This window comes from Lathyrus oleraceus, chromosome 3, assembly GCF_024323335.1.
Source record: "Lathyrus oleraceus cultivar Zhongwan6 chromosome 3, CAAS_Psat_ZW6_1.0, whole genome shotgun sequence".
In the NCBI taxonomy this organism is placed as follows: domain Eukaryota; kingdom Viridiplantae; phylum Streptophyta; class Magnoliopsida; order Fabales; family Fabaceae; genus Lathyrus; species Lathyrus oleraceus.
Window position 1 is genome coordinate 468,076,233 of NC_066581.1, and position 19,813 is coordinate 468,096,045.

A 19,813-nucleotide genomic window follows, 5' to 3' on the forward strand; every position below is an offset into this window, starting at 1 on the left:
GTTCTTGATTTCTACGGCTCCGGATCTCAGAATCTTGGATACTTCGAAAGGACCAGTCCATCTTGAACGTAGCTTTCCAGGGAAGAGTCGTAACCTAGAGTTAAAAAGGAGAACAGGATCGCCTATATTGAAATTTTTCTTTACTATTCTTTTATCGTGATAGGCTTTTGTCCTCTCTTTATAAATTTTTGCATTCTCGTAGGCAGATTGCCTAAGTTCTTCTAATTTATGAATGTCTAGGGTACGCTTTTCTCCAGCGGCTAGGTAGTCTAAATTCAAAGTTTTAATGGCCCAATAGGCCTTATGCTCTAATTCGAATGGTAAGTGACATGATTTTCCATAAACTAGTTGATAAGGAGTAGTTCCTATAGGGGTTTTGAAAGTGGTTCTATAGGCCCATAATGCTTCTTGAAGCTTCTGAGACCAGTCTCTCCTAGAAATAGAAACAGTTTTCTCTAGGATTTGTTTTATCTCCCTATTAGATACTTCTACTTGGCCACTAGTTTGTGGGTGGTATGGTGTTGCTACTCTATGCCTAACTCCATATTTTCTTAAGAGTTTGTCAAATATTCTCGATATAAAGTGTGATCCTCCATCGCTTATGACTAAACATGGTGTTCCAAATCTAGGGAATATATAGTTTTTAAATAATTTGATTACTACCCTAGTGTCGTTTGTGGATGCAGCTATAGCTTCAATCCACTTAGACACATAGTCTACAGCTACTAAGATATACTTGTTTCCTAAGGATGGTGAAAAATGTCCCATGAAATCTATACCCCATACGTCAAAGAGTTCTACTTCCTGAATGTTTCTTAAAGGCATTTCATCATGCCTTGAAATGTTTCCAGTGCGTTAGCATCTATCACATTTGACAATGCAAGCATAGACATCGTGCCACATGGTAGGCCAGAATAGGCCAGCTTGAAGAATCTTGGCGTATGTCTTAGAGGTGCTCGCATGTCCACCATAGGGTGCAGAATGACAATGCTCGATAATATTATTTACCTATTCTTCTGGAACACAACGGCGAAAAATGCCATCTTTACCCCTTTTGAAAAGGAGCGGTTCGTCCCAATAGAAGTTTCTCACGTCGTGGGAGAATTTCTTCTAGCGGTGGTAGTCAAGATCAGGGGGTACTATATCAGAAGCTAGGTAATTAACGAAGTATGCATACCAGGGTACGTTACTTATTGCTAAGGAATTTTGGGGGTGCTCATAAGGATCTAGGTTATTATCTTCAATGGTTTCTACTCTAGCGATTAGTCTATCATAGGCAAAATCATCATATATGGGTACTAGTTCTGGTTTTAGATGTTCTAGCCTAGAAAGGTGATCGGCTACTACATTTTCAGTGCCTTTTTTTATCTCTTATGTCTAAATCAAACTCTTGTAGTAATAGAATCCATCAGAGTAATCTGGGCTTGGCATCTTTTTTACTTAATAGGTAACGAATGGCAGCATGATCGGTGTAAACTATAATTTTTGCTCCTACTAGATAAGACCTAAATTTGTCTATAGCGAAAACTACAACGAGTAATTCTTTTTCAGTTGTTGCGTAGTTAAGTTGGGCAGCATCTAGGGTTCTACTGGCATAATAAATGGGATGTAATTTTTTATCTTTCCTTTGTCCTAGAACGGCTCCAACTGCATAATCACTAGCATTGCACATTATCTCAAAAGGTTCTGACCAATCAGGTGGTTTCATAATGGGTGCTGATACTAATGCTTGCTTTAAAAGATTAAATGCGTCATTACATTTTTCATCGAAAATGAATTCAGCATCTTTCATTAAAAGTCTGGTTAAAGGTTTAGTTATTTTGGAGAAGTCTTTAATGAAACGCCGGTAGAATCCAGCGTGTCTAAGAAAGCTTCGGACTTCTCTGATGGTTTTAGGGGGTTTTAGGTTTTCTATAACTTCTATTTTAGCTTTATCTACCTCTATACCTTTTTCAGAAACTATATGTCCTAAAACTATTCCTTCGGTCACCATGAAATGACATTTTTCCCAGTTTAGTACGAGGTTCACCTCCACGCATCTCTCCAGAATTTTCTCAAGGTTAGCAAGACAATTGTGGAAATCAAATCCGCAAACCGAGAAATCATCCATAAACACTTCCATGATACCATCAAGGTAATCTGCAAAGATTGACATCATGCAGCGTTGGAAAGTAGCTGGGGCGTTATAGAGGCCGAACGACATTCGTCTGTAGGCAAAAGTTCCATAAGGGCATGTAAAGGTAGTTTTTTCTTGATCTTCGGGGTGGATAGGTATTTGGAAGAATCCAGAGTATCCATCTAGATAGCAGAAGTAAGAGTGTCTGGCTAGACGCTCCAACATCTGGTCTATAAATGGTAAAGGGAAATGATCCTTCCTAGTTGCTTTATTTAATTTTCTATAATCTATACACATCCGCCATCCTCCTTCTAAACGTTTTGCTACATGTTCGCCTTTATCGTTTTGCACGACTGTGATGCCTCCCTTTTTAGGTACTACATGCACAGGGCTCACCCACTTACTATCCGAGATCTGGTAGATTATACCTGCCTCAAGTAACTTAAGAACTTCCTTTTTAACGACATCACTCATTATAGGGTTTATTCTTCTCTGATGTTCCCTAGAGGGTTTTGAATCTTCTTCTAGCGAAATCCGATGCATGCATACGGATGGGCTTATACCTTTCAGGTCAGAGATATTATATCCTAAGGCTGAGGGATATCTTCGTAAAACATCTAAAAGTTGGTTCGTTTCCTCTTGGCTCAAGGTAGCACTGACTATAACTGGACGGTTCATCTTTTCATCGAAGAACTCGTATCTCAGGTTCTTAGGTAGTCCCTTAAGTTCTAAGGTTGGTTTCTTAGGGCATGGCATAGGATCTGGGGTAAGGGATAAACATTCGTAAAGGTTATCATCGATGTAGGGTTTCTTAAAGTCATCATCTTCCCTTATGAGAGTTGATGGTAACTTAATTGTTTTTATAATTTCTTTTTGTTCTAATTCTCTAACACATTCATCAATGATATCTAAGGCATAACACGAGTCTCCCATCATAGGTGCCATAAGAAATTTCGAAAGTATAAATTCTATTTTCTCGTCACCTACCTCAAATGTCAACTTTCCTTTCTTGACATCTATTATGGCTCCTGCAGTCGATAAGAATGGTCTACCTAGAAGGATTGGTATATCATTGTCCTCTTTGATGTCCATGACAACAAAATCAGTAGGGATAAATAACTGACCTATCCTAGAAGAAACATCTTCTAAAATGCCTATCGGATATTTGACAGATCTATCGGCTAACTGTAGTGACATCTTAGTGGGTTGTAATTCTCCTAAGTTTAACCTCTCACAAACCGCTAAAGGCATTAGGCTCACACTAGCTCCTAAGTCTAGAAAAGCTTTTTCGATGACATGATTACCCAAAAGGCAAGGAATGGAGAAATTTCCAGGATCTTTATCTTTCTTTGCTAATTTGTCCTCGGAAATAGCATTACATTCCAAAGGCTTCGGATCGTCAAGTCTACGTTTGTTGGTAAGGATGTCTTTGAGAAACTTTGCATAAGAAGGTATTTGGGTGATGGCTTATGTGAAAGGGATTTCTACATGAAGTTTTTCTATAACTTTAATAAATTTTTGATACTATTTATTGATCTGGGTTTGTTTGAGTCTTTGCGGATATGGTATAGGTGGTTTATATGGCGGGGGTGGTACGTAAGTTTTATCTTTAGGTTCTTCTCCTTTATCTCGACCTTCCTGGTTTTCAGGTTCCTCTGGTTCCTTTACTTCGTCCGGGGGCTTGGTACATTCCTTGGAAGTTCGGGTTCACTCAATCTAGGGTTTGGTGGCTCATCATAAGCGTTCCCACTTCGTAGGGTAATGGCATTGGCTTGTCCTCTCGGATTTTGTTGAGGTTGTCCAGGGAATTGTCCTCCAGGTGTAGTCTGAGGGGCTTGGTTTAAAGCTACCTGAGAGATCTGGGTTTCAAGCATCTTGGTATGAGTAACTATTTGGTCAACCTTGGTTCCTAACTGAGTAATCAATTCGTTAACATGAATGTTTTGGTTCATGAACTCCTTGTTTTGTTGGGTTTGAGCGGTGATAAAATTTTCCATAATTTTCTCAAGGCTCGGCTTTGGTGGCACAGGTTGCATAGGTTGATTTGATCTTGGGCTTGATAACTAGGTCTCGGGGGTGCATTATTTTGAATAGGGTTATTATTTTTATAGGAGAAGTTCAGGTGATTCCTCCATCCAGGGTTATAGGTATTCGAATATGGGTTCCCTTGGGTGTAGTTTACTTGCTCATGGTGGGTTTCGTTTAATAGACTGCATTCTGCAGATTGGTGTCCTTTGGTTCCACATATCTCACAATCCGATGAAACTGCGGCTACAGTATTCGGGTTTATGCACATATGCTCGACTTTAAGGGCTAATGCGTCCATTTTAGCTTGCATCATGTCTATAGGGCTTAGTTCATGCACTCCTCCTTGGGCTTCCTTCTTCTCAATTGTCGCTCGTTCGACTCCCCATGATTGATGGTTTTGAGCCATATCTTCGATGAGGGCACTAGCTTCAGGATAAGGTTTGTTCATCAGAGCACCACTTGTGGCAGCGTCGATGGTCATCTTTGTGTTGTAATGAAGTCCATTATAGAAGGTTTGAATGATTAACCAATTTTCTAAACCATGATGTGGGCATGCTCGTAACAACTCTTTATATCTCTCCCAAGCTTCGAACAACGATTCTCCTTGGTTTTGGGTAAATCTACTTATGTGGTTTCGAAGAACGGCGGTGTTACTCGGGGGAAAGTATCTAGCAAGAAAAACTCTTCTAAGGTTATCCCAAGTCGTAATGGAATTGGGTGGAAGGGAATCTAACCATGATAGGGCTTTATCTCTGAGGGAAAAAGGAAATAATCTTAAACGTATTGCCTCAGGAGAAGCTCCATTGGTTTTAAAAGTATCTGCTAATTGAAGAAATATTTTTAAATGTTGGTTTGGGTTCTCAGTAGCGAGACCCGTGAATTGTCTCTGTTGCACTAGTTGCAACAGGGATGGTTTAAGTTCAAAATTATTAGCTGGGATGATTGGGTTTACTATACTAGAACTAGGTTCTTCATTAGATGGTTGAGCGAAGTCCTTAAGAGGTCTTTGGTTTTGATCTTCGGCCATAGCTCTCTTAATTCTATGAAAGAATAAACGTGCGCGAGCGTAACGTTCAGGTTCCGCCAGAGGGTATACTAAGCTTAAACTTCCGATGCTGCGAGTTCTTCGCATTGACCAGCGGGAAATAACCTAAGTCTAAACGATATAACAACAGGAAAATGAAATTTGACGAAATTGGTCCTCAGCAACGGCGCCAAAAACTTGATGCGGTGTTTCGCAAGTATACGAACGCGTCAGAGTAATATAAAAGGTTGTCGAATCCACAGAGACCAAGTGTCAATCTATCGTTATCTATTGTTATGGTGTTTATCAAAGGCAATCGAAATAGGTGTTTTTTAGAGTGTGCAATGAAAAGTAAAGTGTTGAAATAAAGATTAATTAATAAAGACAGGGTCGAATGTAATTCACGTAATCAATTAATAATCCAAGTACTTGCTAGTAGATCTACTTATGGGCAATGTTTCCTACTTTGAAAAGAATCAATTTAACAGGAACTGTCGCTTTCGCGTATTCAGAACCGAGTTGTACTCCCTAATCAAACCCTCTTATTGTCACTTATAAAAAGGCGCGCATTGCGTTAGAGTAGTAAACCTATTTTTAAGAAATATAGTATCTTGACTAAGTTGAAAAGTATTATAACCTGGACTTCTTAACCAAAAGAGGTTCTCACGAACCAGACTCTAAACTTATAAACATGTCCGAAAATAGTTTTAAAATCTCTTTTCTTCTTAATGTTAAAATCTCCTAATGAACTAAACAAAGCGCTTTCGCTGTTTTTGAAATAGTTAAAAACAATTAAGTTTAAAAATACATTGGACGACTTTCGATCTTACCCAACGGAATTGAAGTGCGGGAAAACTTAAGTTGAAAGTTAAAATAGCCCTTAAGTGTTTCTACGAACAATTGTACGAATTATCGGTTCAATTATGATCCTTACATTCTAACCTTATAAATTTAGCTAGACATGGTATAGTAAAAGTGCATTAAAATAAATAAAAGTAAAGCGAGTGCGAGGAAATAAATAATTTAAAGCGAGTGCGAGGAAATAAATAATTTAAAGCGAGTGCGAGGAAATAAATAATTTAAAGCGAGTGCGAGGAAATAAATAATTTAAAGCGAGTGCGAGGAAATAAATAATTTAAAGAGAGTGCGAGGAAATAAATAATTTAAAGCGAGTGCGAGGAATTAAATAAGATAAAGACAAGTAATAAAAACCTGCTCCAATCGGAGGGTTGAGTAAATTGCAAAGCGGAAATGAAAATGGCGGCAGGATTAACTTCCTTCCAAAGTGCTCCAAACTCGATTACAGACTCTATCACAGACTCGATTACACAATTGTGGTAACACTCCAATGTGAAGCGATTGCCACTTTATAATACTGAATATATGCCTACGTGAAACAAAGTTGCTCTGAGTTTGCCTCTGCTCTAAGTTTGGATCATTGTAAAAGTGAATTCGAGTTTCTATTTATAAGCAAGTAAAAAGATGGAAATGACTTGGATTCCCTTCAACTTGAAAATGGGAGGGAAACTATTTTCCTCTTGTGGCGCCCGCCACAAAGCCATGGCGCCCGCCACAAGCAAAAAATAAGGCGCCTTAGTAGAAGTAGTGGGGAACGTGGAAGTTGAGGGAAGTTGAGCTTGGACACGTCATGGCAGGGTCTATGGCGTCAGCCATGGGGTAGGCCACAAGAACAAAATGCTGAATTTTAGGGTTTTTGGCTCTTTTTCGCTCCTTTTCTCGATCGGAGCTCCAATTAAAGTAAAAACCTGAAAACAAAGGAAAACATAGCAATAACACAACAAAATGATAATAAAACAACTAGAATGCATGTGAAATCGGAGTCGAAAATACGATAAATTTTAGTGTTATCAACTTTTCAAAGGACTCTGATTTGTGTTTCATTAAATACACATAACCATATCTACTGAAATCATCAGTAAATGTGATGAAGTATTGAAAACCTCCTCTGGTTGGTATGTTCAGTGGTCTACATACATCAGTATGTATGAGGGCCAAAAGATCATTAGCTCTTTCACCTTTTTCCTGTGAATGGAGACTTTGTCATCTATCCAATTAAACAAGATCTGCATGTCTCATATGATTCATAATCAAAAGAGTACAAGAGTCCATATTTATGGAGTTTGGAAATGCGCTTCTCATTTATGTGGCCTAATCGACAATGCCAAAGGTAAGTTGGATTTAACTCATTAGGTTTCATCCTTTTAGTATTAATGTTATGAATAGGCATTTCAAGATCAAGGACATATAGTCCATTGTTCATTTGTGCAGTAGTATATATCATTCAAATAAATTGAGCAACAATTGTTCTTTATTATAAATGAAAAACCAAACTTGTCCAAACTAGAAACGAAAATAATATTCGTGCTAATTGCAGGTACATAATAAAAGTTCTCTAACTGAATTATTAAACCACTAGGTAAAGTCAATACATAAGTCCCTACGGCTAAAGCAGCAACCTTTGCTCCATTGCCAACTCGTAGGTCAACTTCACCTTTTGCCAAATCTCTACTTCTTTTCAGCCCCTGCACATTTGTATAAATGTGAGAACCGCATCCAGTATCTAATACCCATGATGCAGAAGTAGATAAATTAATTTTAATAACAAAAATACCTGAAGTTGAAGTCTCTACTTCATTCTTCTTATCTTCCAGGTACTTTGGGCAGTTTCTCTTCCAGTGTCCGGTCTTACCGCAATGGAAGCAGGTGCCTTCTTTTGCTATGCCTCCACTAGGCTTTAAAGCAGCAACAGTGGGTTTGGGTTTGGCAACTTCCTTGCCTTTCTCTTTATCACCCTGCTTAGTGGGCCTTTTGTTCTGTCTCTTTCCATTTCCGATCATCAGAATGGACTTCCCTTTTGACTTCAGATTCTGCTCGGCAGTTCTTAACATGGCGAGCAGTTTAGGAAGAGATTTTTCCATATCATTCATATTGAAATTTAGGATAAATTTACTGAAACTATCTGGCAACGATTGCAAGATCAAATTAGTCGCAAGTTCCTTTTCGAGGGGAAAACCCAATCTCTCAAGGTTTTCCACATACCCAATCATCTTGAGTACATGGGGACCTACAGGGGCTCCCTCAGCTAACTTGCCTTGAAAAAGGGATTTTGAAACTTCAAACCTCTCATGCCTTGCTTGCTCTTGATAGAGCCTCTTCAGGTGTTCGATCATATTGAACGCTGACATGTTCTCATGTTGATTTTGCAATTCTGAGTTCATGGTAGCTAGCATGAGACAAGCAGTTTCATTGGCATCATCGACATGCTTCTTATAAGCATCTCTTTCTGCCTTAGGTGCAGAACTAGGAGGTTCCTCTTCAGGAACAGGTGTCTCCAAGACATACAACTTTTTATCATGTTTAAGGACAATCCTTAGGTTTCGGTGCCAATCCAGAAAATTTGTCCCAGACAATTTTTCCTTATCAAGGATTGATCGTAGGATGTTGCTAGAGGTGTTTGCTGTCATGGTAATCTACATAAGGATTAATGAAAATATAAGTATCATTGACATATTTAATTAGGCCTTTAATCAAATATGCTCCCACTATTTTACTCAAAACAAATGACCCTCATCATTTGATTCGGAAAATCCCGTTGGAAGATTTTCTAATGGGTCGAGATCCATATTTCACTTCGTTCTAAGTCCGCGTAGGCGGATTACACAAAACTAGGTTATTTAGGTAGGAACTCCTTCCAATTGTATCTCATACAACTCTCGAAAATTTCAGTTGGGTGAATAACTCCTTATTCCAATCCATCATATGGATCATTCCCAACTCTTGCTTCTAAACATATATAATATTATTATAATTAAGTTTGACCCATCGTTTTAGCAGTTGGATATTACAATTATCCCATCGCACCTTACCAATATAGAAAATGCACCTCGCGTTGGCGAAACCTACATTGTCCGATACCAGTCTTGATGAGTGTTAAAACTTGGAAAGCAAACACATATAATATTATTATAATTTGTTTAGTTAAGTTTGACCCATTGTTTTAACAGTTGGATATTACAATTATCCCATCGCACCTTACTAATATAGAACATGCACCTCCCGTAGGCGAAACCTACATTATCCGATACTAGTCTTGATGAGTGTTAAAACTTAGAAAGCATAAACTTAATATTTAATTTGAGGGAATTGCAATTTTTCTGATCTCACCGGCTTATTTATCATATAAATCGCCTCTCACATGCATCAACATACATTCACATGCATCAACATACATACATACATAATGAAACAGTTATGGCCCCTAGCGCAATTGTTCTCCCAAGCCAATGAGAGAACCTAAGCTAACCTAACAACGATCTAAGCTTCTCCAAGCAAGATCTTCAAGGTTGTCCTCCTTTGGCACTGACTTCTTTGCTTTTTTCATATCATTACATTACATAAAAGAAACTCGTTTTACATACGAGGGAGTGAGATGAGAAAAGAAGTTACATTGAGAGATTAAAAGAGAGGCACGACACGCAGGTCGTATTTTAAAACCCAAAACAAAATAAAGGAAAACTAAGGCCATAACCGATCACCACAAGACAATAATAAACACATTATTATTATTATCAATTTTAATTCTTTTAATTAATTAAAACCAAATTAAATTTCGACGACCGATCACACTACGCAGAGTTAGTCGAGGGTCCGCTGCCCGGTCAGCGGGAACGGGTGTTCCGCTGCCCGGTCAGCGGACGGTGGTTCCGCTGACCGTTCAGCGGACGGGGTCAAGGGGGCAACGCCCCTTGCGGGGTTGAAGGGGCAGCGCCCCTGGCCGAAATTTTTAATGAATAATTCATTTAAAATCGACGTCGCTTTTCGCATCAACACTTGACACTTTAAAGCACTGAGTTAGCCGAACGGGTGAATTTTGCCTTGCGTTAACCGGTTAACCAAATGCGTTAACCGGTTAACATTATTTGAAATCTGTTCAAAAATTGTTTTCTGCCTTGCGTTAACCGGTTAACCAAATGCGTTAACCGGTTAACACTGTTTCAAAAACTTTTGGAAAACTGTATTTCGTCTTGCGTTAACCGGTTAACCAAATGCGTTAACCGGTTAACACTGTTTGAAAACCTTAAAATTTTTATTTCGTATTGAGTTAACCGGTTAACCATATGCGTTAACCGGTTAACACTGTTCCAAAAAGTGTTTAGAAAGCACAACTCTTGTGCAGTCATAACCCCAATCGCATAACTCTCTAACAACATAACCCTTGTGCCGTCACTAACCCTGATGCACCAATTTCAGACCGTTAAACACATCTCGATTGTTGATTCAGTATGATTTATCAATACGTCATTGCTTCACCATACTAATGTTGGATCAAGAAGCAAACGACCATTGATCGCTCAAAGGAAAACAACCATTGAGTGTTTGAATGAACGAAACGAGAACACTACATCATATATAATGTATTTTCCATCAGGATTATATATATCATATATATAACTTGATCGATCTCAATTTAATCTTTGATTCATTCTGTCTTTAATCGTATTAATACAGAAAATAAACAGTTATCAGATTCATGGTTTCGTAAGTGGCTCTGATACCACTGAAGAAGAATTGCCATCCAAGGCGCAGCGGAATTTAAAAATTTCTCCATTTAGTGATCCTTACGAATGGGCATGATCAGTGATAGAATCGTTACCTCTTGTGGCGATTCAAACCTTTGGTGCAGATCTCTTGTAACGATCAAAACCTTAGATACAGATCCACGGGGCGATCACGAACGTTGAACGATGACAACGTCTCTACTCAGTCCACACGAACGGGTTCCTTCAATCTCAGTGCTAGCTGGTACGAATGAAGGCTTTGAGTGAGAGGGAGAGGGAAACGAAATTCCAAGTCTTAACTTGAGTGTTAGTCTGAGTTTTAGTCTGAGTGACAATGCTTCTACCCAAGAGTTCTATTTATAGAACCACTTGTGTGGGCTTCAAGCTAAAAAGCCCACTTAAGTGTATTGTGGCCCATATCTTATAATATGTCCAAAATCACTTAAGTGTGTGATACCTTACCATATTTCGTATTCCACTTAAGTGCACCGTACCTTACGGTGTTCCTTAGTTACTCTATCTCTCATCAATCCGTCCTTTGTGTGTGACCCTGTAGGTTTTCGCGACGTTGGCAATTATATTAAATCACGCATTTAACATAATAAACAGTGAGCGGTATCTAGCAATACATCACTCTTACCCAAGACACGAAAATGTCATGTGATATGACAAAACCTCCTGTGATAATAATTATGTGTATAATTACCCCTTTGCCCTTATGTCTATATTGAACACAAGGTATAGACCGTGTCATCCTTGTCCAGTTCAATATTGGGCCCATAGACATTTATCCTGTTACGCAGGATGGGCAAATTCCATCTAGGTCACTCATGTCCCTCAACATGCTTTGTGGAGTACCCATCAACTGTCTTTATGGTTATCCAGTTACGGACAATGTTGGATCAGCAATAAAGCACTCGACTCTACATCTAGGATCCATAGTGGTTTCAGGTCGAAGAGTGGTATACACCATTATCACCATGAGAATAACTTATGACACTTTGCATAACTTTCTATATAGTATTCTCATAGCGGGTCAATCCGGTATAAATATTACTCTTAATATTCATGCCTATGTTTAAGACTTGATAACTCTTTATCCATGATCCATGAGATGTGATCATCAGTCTACAAACATAATAGTCTTAATGCTTTAATGTTATCCCACTTCACAATAAAGCTCGACTACGGATACTTTAAGAATAGTGTCCTTATGTTTAATGTGATCTCATGATTAAAGTCATACTTGATACATTAAACGGACTAGCTATTCTAGGGACTTTACTAATCAAACATAAGAAAGAAAAAGCCTTTTATTATTAATAAATAATTCGATACAAGTACCAAAAGTATTGGCCTCTAGGGCTTACACCAACAGTAACATGCTTTGTAAGTTTCGTTTGGATGCGTCTTACAAGAAGAAAAACGACTCTTGGGAGATCGCTTCAATAGACCCACCGCACAGTTGCATTGCAACTAACGTTGAACAAGATCACCGTAAACTAAGCGCAACTTTGATATGTCAAGACATTCTGCCGTTGGTTAATAAAGACCCATCAATGAAGGTGAGTATAATTATATCCCATATCAGAACAACATATAATTATACTCCATCTTACAAGAAAGTCTGAATTGCGAGGACAAAGGCTGTTGAGCAGGTTTTCGGCAACTGAGAGGATTCATTCAAGGAATTACCACGGTTTTTATGGGCACTAAAAACATATGTCCCAGGAACTGTGGCAATTATGGAGACAGTGCCAGCAATGATGCCAGACGGAACCTGTACTACAAGTAATAGAATATTTCACCGTCTCTTTTGGGCATTTGACCCGTGCATCAAAGGTTTCGCATTCTGCAAACCTATTATTCAAATTGATGGCACTTGGTTATACGGAAAATACAATGGTACTTTGCTCATGGCAGTTGCACAAGGCGGCAACAACAATGTCTTTCCCATTGCCTTTGATCTTATTGAAGGTGAAATGGCTGGTGGATGGGGTTTCTTTCTTCGACATCTCAGAACGCATGTGGCTCCACAAGCCAATATCTGTTTGATTTTTGATAGACATGCTGCCATTGAGAGTGCCTACAACAACCATGACAACGGATGACATGATCCTCCTTCTACACATGTCTACTGTATCAGACACATTGCACAAAACTTCATGCGTGCTATAAAAGATAAGAATCTTCGCAAGAAGGTGGTGAATGCTGGGTATGCTTTAACTCAACCGTCATTTCAATATTATCGTGATGAAATTAGACTGTGTAATAAAGATGCAGGGAGATGGATAAATAACATACCAGTAGAGCAGTGGACAATGACATTTGACAGAGGTTGTCGATGGGGCCACATGACAACAAACATTATGGAATGCATGAACGGGGTTTTCAAAGGAATTCAAAATCTGCCGATAACCGTCTTGGTAAGATCAACCTATTATAGGTTGGCATCTATGTTCGCAACCAAAGGTGAAAGATGGAGTGCAGTGTTAATGTTCAGGCAAGTATTCAGTGAGTGTTGCATGAAGGTCATGAAAGAGGAGAGCATCAAAGCTAGCACACACGCTGTAACAGTCTTTGACCGTCATAGACAAAATTTCAGCGTCCAGGAAACAATGGGCAACAACGAGGGGAGACCAAATTTAGCCTACGATGTTAGACTAAACAGAAGTTGGTGCGATTGTGGAAAATTCCAGGCCTTCCGCATACCTTGCTCCCATGTCATAGCAGCATGCGCTTATACTCGTCAAGACGCTTACAACCATTTATCTGATGTGTACAAGGCCAACACCATCATGAATGTATATACTCAAAGCTTCTCAGTACTACCAATGGAGGATTACTGGCCTCCGTATGAAGGAGATATTGTTTGGCACAATGACGAGATGCGTAGAAAGAAGAAAAGAATGCCAAACAGCACACGTATAAGAACAGAGATGGATTCCACAGATAAAATGATAAGATTATGTAGTATTTGTCGTCAACCAGGACACAACAAGAACAACTGTCCCAATCGAGGAGCATTATCTTGGTCTTAAGCTTTTCGTAACATTGTATTTCTGTAACATTCAATCATTATATATCATTAAGTTCTTGTTACAACGAGGTTCACAACAAACATCAGTACAAAACATCTGAAAACAGTAATATTTCTAACTGATTACAACAATCAAATTGATGTCGTCTCGACCGAACATCATTTTCCTAGCATCCTTATCAGTCTTCATTCGCACCCAACCAAGGATAATGTCAAGTCTCTCAATACTTCTGATTTTTTCCCCTTCTGGTATTTTCCCATCTAACCAACGAACCAGCTCCCTCTTTAGTTGATCGAACGTGGTGATGTTCCAAAACAGCATCAACATTTGAGGTTTGTCTCTCGCATAAATCACCTTTCCGTATCGGCGACGAACACCAAACATGATAGCCAAATGATTATATGAGATATGGAACAATTAGTCACACAACGCATCTATTTATAAGATAAAAAATGCATTTTAGGAGGAGTCTCCAATTGAATTGGCGACTCCTCTTAAAACCTACACATAGGCGTCAAATCCAATTGGCGCCTCCATTCAAGTTTTAAGAGGAGTCGCCAATTCAATTGGAGACTCCTCCTAAAAGTGGGATATTTTAGAATTTTTTTTTGAAATCAGGGATATTTTGGGAATTTCTTTAAAAAAACTGAATTATTTTTGTAAAAAAAAAAAAAAAAAAAGGTAGTATTTCCTCCTCTATTATTATAATGACTAAAAATGAACAGAGGATTACACATACAAATTGTACCAGCACCCAGTTTTGTTTGAATTTTACCGTTAGGATAGACTAGCAATAAACATATCTTGCATAAACCATATTTTTTGACCAAATTTTTTTCTCTCAATGGTGTGAAGTGTGAACTTCCGAGTCGCAGTCGCAGCTAGCTACTATCCTACTGTTGTTATTATTCATCAAAATGTTGTTTCTCTTACTTTCTTCAAGGAAAACCCTAAATTTAACCAGGTGTGTTCTGTCCAAATTTCTTCTTTCTTTTTCTTCTCACTCTCAATTCAATTCCAATCATCTTGATGTTACTCACGCCGTTTCCTCATTCAATTTCATGCTCCAAATGCCCCATACTCCATGCATTATAGAATTTACCAAGATTTTAGGTTCCCTTGTTAAGATCAACCATTATCACACTGCAATTTCTCTTTTTCCTCAGTTGGAATTCAATGGAATCATGCCAAGTATCGTTACTTTCAACACTATGATTAATTGTTATTGTCACACTAGTCAAATGGCATTTGCATTTTCTCTATTAGGAAAAATTCTCAAGATAGGCTATCACCCCAATGCCATAACCTTGACAACGCTCATCAAAGGAATGTGTCTTAGCGGTAAGGTGAAGGATGCTCTGCACTTTCACGACCATGTCGTTGCACGAGGGTTTCAGTTGGATCAAGTTAGTTATGGAACATTGATCAATGGTTTGTGTAAAATTGGGGAAACAAGAGCCGCCTTGCAGCTGTTGCGACGAATTGAAGGGAAATTGGTCATCGGAGATGTGGTAATGTATACGACAATCATGGATAGTTTGTGTAAAGATAAATTTGTAAATGTTGCCTATGAGTTATACTCTGAAATGATTGCGAAGAAAATTTCTCCAAGTGTTGTTACTTTCAGAACTCTAATTTATGGGTTTTGCATTGTTGGTCAATTGCAAGAAGCATTTAGCTTGTTTCATGAAATGGTATTGAAAAATTTCAACCGCAATGTTTATGTTTTTAATATATTGGTTGATGCATTCTGCAAAGGAGGGGAAATGAAAAAAGCTATGAATGTGTTGGCTATGATGATGAAAGATGGTGTTAAACCTGATGTTGTTACTTATAGTTCTTTAATGGATGGGTATTGCTTAGTTAATCAAGTGAACAAGGCCGTAAATATTTTCAACACTATGGTCGACAAGGGAGTGGTGCCGAATGTTCGGAGCTACAATATCATTATCAATGGATTGTGCAAGAATAAAATGGTGGATGAGGCTATTAACCTCTTTAAAGAAATGCATAGTAAGAAGATTATGTCTGACGTAGTAACTTACCATACTCTCATTGATGGTTTGTTTAAATCGGGAAAAATCTCTTATGCTTGGGAGCTTGTTGACGAGATGTATAGTATAGGTCAACCAGCTGATGTTATCACTTACAATTCTTTAGTACATGCTTTATGCAAAAATCATTATCTTGACGAGGCAATTGCATTGGTTAACAAAATTGTAGGTCAAGGTGTTCAGCCAAATATCCGCACATACAATATACTAATTGATGGACTTTGCAAAGGTGGAAGACTAAAGAATGCTCAAGTGATTTTTAAGGATCTTATGGCTAAAGGCTATCATCTAACTGATTGGACGCATAACATTATGATAAATGGGCTTTGTAAGGAGGGCTTGTTTGATGAAGCACTTGTCTTGTTGTCAACAATGGAAGAGAATGGTTGCACTCCAAATGGAGTAAGTTATGAAACAATTATCCATTCTCTCTTTAAAAAAAATGAGAGAGAAAAGGCCGAGAAACTTCTACATGAAATGATTGCTAAAGGTCTGCTATAAAAGTAAAATTTGGTAAGATGCTTTTCTAATTACACATTGTTTTTTTCAATCTACATTCACACTTGTCATCTATAAGGGCTTTGAATGTTGCAACCTTATTTCAATTATTCTATTATAATTTATATCTATGTATTGTTTCATTTCTGTTTATTAGCTTTGAGTTGAAGCTTATCATATTCGTGAATGTTCTAATTTGTCACTAACTGAAACTAATAAGCTAAAGCTATCCATTTGCTTTGTCTATAGTCAGCATATATACTTGAGATTCAATTGTAAACATGGCTTTAGGATCACTTTCTCAAACTTTAGTTCATATTTCAGTTCTCTCTTCTTACCAGTTGTATAAATTTAGAAAAGAAACACATGTTGAAGGTGTTCATGATGTAGATGTGTAAGACTTGTTTCCCTGATATGCTTGAGTTTTCTTTTAACCAACCATTTTATGATGAGTGTTAGACATGTGAGTGACCTTATGATTAACACCTAGTAACATGTCAAAATTCTCCTCCCTCCAATCAGTTTGAGTAGGTTTAAGACTTTTGTTATGCATAGAGTAGTGGACAGTGAAAATGGTAACTCGTGTGCGTTGCCTAGGTGTTATGATACCAATAGAAGAAAAGTAAGTCATCAAATTGGAGTCAACAATTTGGTTAGGGAAAAGGGACACGTTTTTGTTGATCCAGTATTTTAGGGAACAGGCTAACAAAAGATATATTCTTAGTGATTGTTATAGAGGGAGGATCAATAATTTTTCTATCATGGTAATTTAGGTATACTATGTAGGGTCAGTCCTCATGGTCCATGTGAAGATTTCAAAGACTTTAGATTTGATGAACAAAACATTACCATATTTCCTATGAGAATTTGGTCTGATCATATCAGTCGTGTGTGGTTATATTATATCAGCTTATTGGCATTAACAATCATATGATGTTTTGCAGCCAAGTCAGGCTACCATGTTTGGGATACTGAAGATCGTAGTCTGAGCATGTCACGAGTCAGTGAATGTAAAATGAAGATAAGTTCTGTGGTATGTTAAAAATATTTCTCCATACATTCAAATATTATCAAAGAATGAGGGGAAAAATGTGTCAGGATATCATTAGTGTTCTGTGATTGTAAGAAAGCAATGTTGTGATTTAGAAGGAAAAAATCTAGAGTTCTGTGGTTTGGAAGAAAACAATGTTATGTTTTAAAAAATTGTGATTGTAAGTTATTTAAAATTTTGAGTTCAGTATGAATAAACCCAAACAAGGAATTTAACCTGTAAGAAACTCTATCTTTGATATGAAAAAGAGACAGAGTTGGACTCATTTTGTTGCAACTTTATTGAGATTCGGAGTTGAAGTTACATAGATTTGGAGTTTATTCAGATTTGCAAATGGATTCCTCACCATTTGTATAGATTAAACTTCGATATTATCCTGTGTGATTCAAAAGATTGAACCGTCATCTCAACCACTGCGACAAAAGAAGGGTGGTCAGTCTTGAGTATCTCATCCGTCGACGACGATGACGGATGTGCTTGCTGCACTAATATGCCCCTTCAAAACTGCAATGATGTGAGAATCATGCTCTCAATATTTGGTCACTATTGTACAAAGTACCCGATTGAATTAGACACTATTTTGGTCAGATCTATTTGTGCTATCTATTCAAACTTGATTCATTCTAAAACATTTGATGAAATCGAAGTACATGGTTGAAGTGTTTATTTTTAATATGCTTGTTAAATTTGATTTAGTTTAATGAAGTATTTATTTTTAATGTCACAATTCTAGAATCATGGCTTCTGAGATTTTAGTTGCTACTCGTATCTTTTGTAGTATTTGTTCTCTCCATTCTAAAATAAGCATTGTTTTAATAAAACAAATAATAAAAGTAAAAATAAAAACTTAAATATAAATTAATATTGTGTATACCACTTTAAAGTTATTCTCTTAAAATAAATAATAAAAAGTAAATGATTAATTTCTTTTTATTCTTAATATCAATTTTAACTTCGAAAGCCTATTTTCAAATTTACTAAGTTGGATTGATTTTAATTTTCCTATTCATCTTTGAGAAAATTTTACCTCGTATTCCTACACTTGTACCTATATTCCTATAGATGAATTTTTTTTATCAAAATACCCTCATATAAATAGAATATATTTTTCAGAAATGATTTTTTTTTTCATTTGCACTTGAAGACTTCCGGAAAAGAATTTTTTGGCATTTTTTGACATTGTAAACCGGAACAATGAGAGTAAGTCTTCCGGTTCACAAAACGTATACCGGAACACTCCTTCAAAGACTTCCGATTCGCTGTATTTTTGGGGCATTGAACCAGAACTCTTTAAGAAAGTCTTCTGGTTTGTAAGTGTATGTACCAGAACTCTTTCTTAAAGACTTCCAGTTTGCATGAACTAAATTGGAACTCTTTTAAGAAGTGTTCCGGTAGTCAACCTTATTTGTTTTCACACCGGAACTCTTTTAAGAAGTGTTCCAGTGCATTTTTTATTTATTTATTTATATTTTTTGTATTTTTAATTATTTTGTTATAATATTTTTTTGTAGTGGTTCGAAGACGAGGTGCAGATGGTAGGATTCCAGACCGCAGTTTAGGCCGAGACGCATCTTCATCTTCAGTAGAGTCGACTGGATATCCAGGAGGGTCGTACGATACGTCTCTTTTGGTAAAGTACGAGCATCATGTTGCTCGCCATTTATGGTTTGGTGAGGTAAATAAACATGATATATTTGAAAATGAAAAATATTTGAATATTTTATATTGTGTTTTCTAATATGTGTTTTAATTGTTCTTAGGAAAGAGGTCCGAAGAAAGAGTTAAAGGTTGCTGAACACGGACTAAAGCTGACATCGAGGGTTCCACTAGCTCTTCCACAACAGGTGGAGAGTTGAGTATCTAGATCTGGGTTATCTTCACTTCAGAGAACTAGTCTGGACAAGATAGACATAAATTGGATATCTGTATTTGTGGAAAGATGGCATCTAGAGACATCTTCATTTCACATGCCGTTTGGTGAAATGAGCATTACTTTGGATGACGTCTCATGTCTGCTTCACTTGCCCATCAGAGGTGTCTTCTGGAGTCCTCAGGATGTCACGGAAGAGGTTGCTGTTGAACTTGTTATTGATTACTTAGGAGTGTCACAGGGCGAGGCACAATCACATGTTCGTAGCTGCATGGGTTCTTATTATAAATTGGAGTGGTTATACGATTTATTCGTACAACATAGAGCTGCTTCTAGCTGGGCATATGCGACCAGAGCATATTTATTGATGTTGGTGGGTTCCACAATTTTTGCCGACAAGACCTTTACACTTGTCGAGGCATGATACCTCCTACTGTTTACGGACTTAGATAGATGTTGGGGATATAGTTGGGGAGCAGCTGCACTGGTTACCCTATACAGATACCTTGGAGATGCGTCCATGTTCAGTTGCAAACAGCTCGGTGGATATCC

At 37.6% G+C, this 19,813-nt stretch overlaps 1 protein-coding gene and 1 non-coding gene across 2 annotated transcripts; both read left to right on the top strand.

The window, feature by feature from the left end:
* Nucleotides 1-4,680: 4,680 nt before the first annotated feature.
* LOC127133997 (small nucleolar RNA R71) lies at nucleotides 4,681-4,787 on the top strand. Its single transcript, XR_007807781.1, has one exon. It is a non-coding gene; the product is annotated as a small nucleolar RNA R71 (small nucleolar RNA).
* Nucleotides 4,788-14,531: 9,744 nt separating this feature from the next.
* On the top strand, nucleotides 14,532-18,062 carry LOC127128205 (putative pentatricopeptide repeat-containing protein At1g12700, mitochondrial). Its single transcript, XM_051057436.1, has 2 exons — nucleotides 14,532-16,355; nucleotides 17,285-18,062. The coding sequence occupies exon 1, from the start codon at nucleotides 14,706-14,708 to the stop codon at nucleotides 16,341-16,343; it is 1,638 nt and encodes a 545-aa protein (XP_050913393.1). The 5' UTR covers nucleotides 14,532-14,705; the 3' UTR covers nucleotides 16,344-16,355; nucleotides 17,285-18,062.
* The last annotated feature ends 1,751 nt before the right edge of the window (nucleotides 18,063-19,813 follow it).